General features: G+C 31.1%; 1 protein-coding gene across 1 annotated transcript; it reads right to left on the reverse strand.

The window, feature by feature from the left end:
* Positions 1 to 1,499: 1,499 nt before the first annotated feature.
* LOC139853446 (non-specific lipid-transfer protein Lac s 1-like) lies at positions 1,500 to 2,813 on the reverse strand. Its single transcript, XM_071842841.1, has 2 exons — positions 2,512 to 2,813; positions 1,500 to 1,509 (listed from the first exon to the last, which is right to left on the reverse strand). Exons 1-2 carry the CDS (start codon positions 2,811 to 2,813, stop codon positions 1,500 to 1,502), a joined length of 312 nt encoding a protein of 103 aa, XP_071698942.1.
* Positions 2,814 to 4,223: the final 1,410 nt, after the last annotated feature.

Genomic DNA, 4,223 nt, shown 5'->3' on the forward strand with positions numbered 1-4,223 from the left:
ATGTTATACAAGATATGTGCATGGAGTCATACATGCTTTATTCGAGAAAACGTTGCATTCACAAATCATCACCATCTATCTTATTTTGACTGCATTATCAACGAAAGTATTATTGTAAACTATTATATTACGGTGGTTGTCTATATGTAGAAATCATCAGATGTCGAAAACCTTTGATTTAAATATTCATTTATGGTATGTCTTTTCAAAAGAATGCAATGTTTACAAAACGTATCATATAGAGGTCAAATACCTCGCAATGAAATCAATGAATGACGTGTTCGCCCATATGTATTTGGAGCGATCGTCACATCCCTAAACCCAAAACTCTAAACCCTAAACTCTAAACCGTTCGTGTTAAAAATTCAATCTAAACCCTAATTTCTAAACCTAAAACTCTAATATCTAAACTCTAATTTTTAACCCCTAATTTCTAAACCCTAATTTCTAAATTCTAGTTTTTAAACCCTAAAAAACTCAGAAACAAAACATTAATTGCAATGAATGTTATCATTTATTTATTCGAGTGTTTTTTCGCCAAAATAATAACATTCATCACAAAGTGTAATTTTTATATGTTCATATTTTCATGTAATCTTAATGCGTGAAAAATAAATTTTAGAAAAACAAAAAAAAATTACTTCTCTCCCTTGCCCCCAAAAAAGTGTTCCACTCTTGATTACATATATATATATATATATATATATCCCTTTTCATTGCCTTCTTCTAAGTTTATTTATTGACAATGTAAGTAGCAAATGCTCCACTATCATCTCATTTGGTGGCTTCAATATCATGCAAGCCATTTTCGTTAGCCACTTAGCTTTCTAGTAACTTGGTTTTCTCCCTTTCTTTTTTTTTTTAACAGCATTATTGGATCACGCAGAGAAACTTAACTATGAATACGTTCATCTCCCACAATTGCATAACCGCTCCCAACTGCTGTCCAGGAGGAAACTTGACCCAATCCGAGGGCATGTGCGGTATAACCTACCTCGCCCACTGCCCTCGCAACACAATGTGCGGAAGGCACCCTTGAGTGGAATTCAAGGGTAAAATGACAACCTTGTGTGCATTGTTACACTCAACGAGAGTCGAACTCCTGACCTCTCGCTAAGAGAGGCAAATCATTACCACGTGAGCTACAACACAAAAGTTTTTTTTTTTTTTTTTTATCAAATCGTTGATATTAGTATTATTTATTAAAACATATATGTACTCCATTAATACTATGTATTTGTTTAATGATACTTAATTTATCTTCAATCAAATGATACTCACATACTATATACGAAGGATAATATAATATAAATATATATGTTCCTTTGCAAGATAGAACAAGGTATTCAGCATATATTAATATTAATTTAATACTAAAATTGATCAATTCATTTATTTTATTTTTTTACATCATACTATATATTAAAATATTAATAATATATGACCCAATCCTGAAATACCCCTATATTGTCTCATCTCATTCACATTTCTCCTAAGCTTTACTTCAACCTGCAAAAGACGACAACGCCAAAAATCATCATCGATTAATTTGTTCTATTAAAAGTATATCTAAAGAAATCTAATTTCACCTCTAACACACAATAAGTTAACAAAACATTTAACCATAATTAAGGGTAATTTTTGTTAATATTTTTTGGTGATTGTTAATCACAATAAAGAAAATAAGAAACTGCTATTTAGACCCAACTAGTTGTGGAGCCTTCGCTTCGCGCCGGGGGCTCCGTTTTGAATGCGAGTTAAAAAAAAGTCTTGATCTATTTTGTAAAAAAGAATTTTTTTCGACATCTAACATTGAAGGGTTGTTCCTTTTGTGAAAGTTGCTTCTTTTAGCGTTCTTTTTTTTAAAGTTAGTTGATCTATTTTGTAAAAAAGAATGTTTTTCGACATCTTTTGGTAGCATTGAAGGGTTGTTCCTTTTATGAAAGTTGCCTCTTTTATCGTTGAGGGAAAAAAAAGGTAGTTGATTTTTTTGTAAAAAAGAATTTTTTTCGACATCTTTTGGTAACATTGAAGGGTTGGTTCTTTTACGAAAGTTGCTTCTTTTATCGTTGGAGACAAAAAAAGAAGAAGGTGAAATGACGAAAATACCCCTGATTACTATTGATGAATAGTGCTACATGGTTTTGTCTTTTAGATAGTATAGTAATAAGCTAAGGAAGGGTATGTATATTGTGCGTGCAACAAAAAATTTATACTACTCGGTTTACTAAGAATTATCGTGCACTCCATAACTGATTAAGGCCACATTTGTTTTCGATTAATTGACAAAAAAACTAAAAATTATTCATAAAGTCATTACTTGTTTAGTGTTTCTTGTTATTCAGGCGTTCAACACATAAAACAAATAATATTTTTACTATACATAACTTATTCATGACATACATCATATATCGACGTCGCTATTCATGACTTAATAACAAAAGAATATAAAAACAGGGCATAAGTTATGTTTTTTAACTTAGAGAAAGACGAGAGGTTATAGTGACATACTTGTTGCAATCGGTGCTAGGATTGGTGCCAAGGTTAACACCACATTTTCCATCAAGACCTGCAGCAATATCATTCTTGATTTTGAGGCTTTGTCCATAGTCGATACGTATACATTTACATATTTGCTGTCGATCTTCAGTTGTTTTTGCTTCGTTGTTCAATGCCTTAAGGTGTTCACAACAGTCTGGACTTAATGGAGCACGAGCCTTCACATACTCCATGCACCAAGAAAAGACATTCGAAATATCTATGCATCTCAAAGCTGCCTCTGTATACGACGTCGACACAAACATGCATGCCATCATAATACACAAAGTCTTCATCGTCATCCCTACCATTTTGGAGCAGCTTAAATTACGTGTTTTTTCGTACAAATATGTATATATGTTTTTGTGCAATACAATATTATGAAAGGTCACATACTTATAATGGAATGATTAATTAGCGTCCCAATGGAAGATGTTTAAGCATGTGCAATTGTGTGGTTAAATTACGTGTTTTTTTCATACAAATATGTATATATCTGTTTTTGTGCAATACAATATTATGAATGATCACATACTTATAATGGAATGACTAATTAGCGTCCCAGGAGAAGATGTTTAAGCATGTGCAATTGTGTGGTCTTAATTTTCTCATCTTCTGATACCAATATTTCTAACTAATGACAATCTAATAATGTTATACTTAATTTCTAATGTTATACACTTCAATTCTCCAAGAATTGTATCATGCATAAGCAAAAAAGTTTTGGACAACAGAAAACAAGGATAAGTAGGCAGCCCAAAATTACATAAGATGGTTGGCAATTTTAATTTAGATACTAAAGCATAAATTATTGCCTCATTAAGGAAAATAATTGTTGCATATTCAATAAAATGAAGAAAGTATATCGTATAAAGATCAAAGATGTTAAATAATAATTTGTATACGACTAAGCATCCATTATTATAAACACACAAGTAGCTTTCATTATAAGCGTTACCTTTTAAAATATAACTCTTCATTAGTTTATCATTGGATTTTTCTATGGGCACATGTTGAACTTAATTTAATTCATTAAAACTTTCCAATTAAATAATATCATATAAACTATGGTAGGAAATACAGTGCGATAGGAAAAGATTATCAGAACATTCATTTCGAAGGAGGAGATCATCATAGCTAATATAAAAATGTAAACTCCATTCAATAACCAACACAAGGTAGCTCAGTGGGGCCCTGACATTTGCAAGAAGTCGCACCTTCGAATCTTATGGTGACAAAGGAAGAGTTGGAAATGTTAAAATACAAAAAAAAAAAAAGAAAAAAAAAAGACAGAATTATTACCTTAAAATGAGTTTTGACTTTAGATAAGAAGAAAGTAATCTTCATCAGTTATCACAAGTCAACATATATAAACAAACCTTTCAAAAGTAACAAGAATACTCTAAATAGTGGAATTCTCTTGCCTCCATGCCAGATTTAGAATTAGTTTTTACACACTTGGTTGTATATATAAATAATTCATCACAATGTATAGAGTACTATCACTGTTTGAAATAACTTGTCAATACTTAATAAACATAATCATATATTCAGCTTATATTGTTTGTTATTATGGTATCGGAGCTTACGGTATAGATCCTACACATTTTATATCTCAATTATCTACCATTGAGTGGTTGTCATGTCTTTGACAGTAGCCAAATCAAATAAACTCACCAAGTAGC

Source organism: Rutidosis leptorrhynchoides, chromosome 6, assembly GCF_046630445.1.
Source record: "Rutidosis leptorrhynchoides isolate AG116_Rl617_1_P2 chromosome 6, CSIRO_AGI_Rlap_v1, whole genome shotgun sequence".
Lineage (NCBI taxonomy): Eukaryota > Viridiplantae > Streptophyta > Magnoliopsida > Asterales > Asteraceae > Rutidosis > Rutidosis leptorrhynchoides.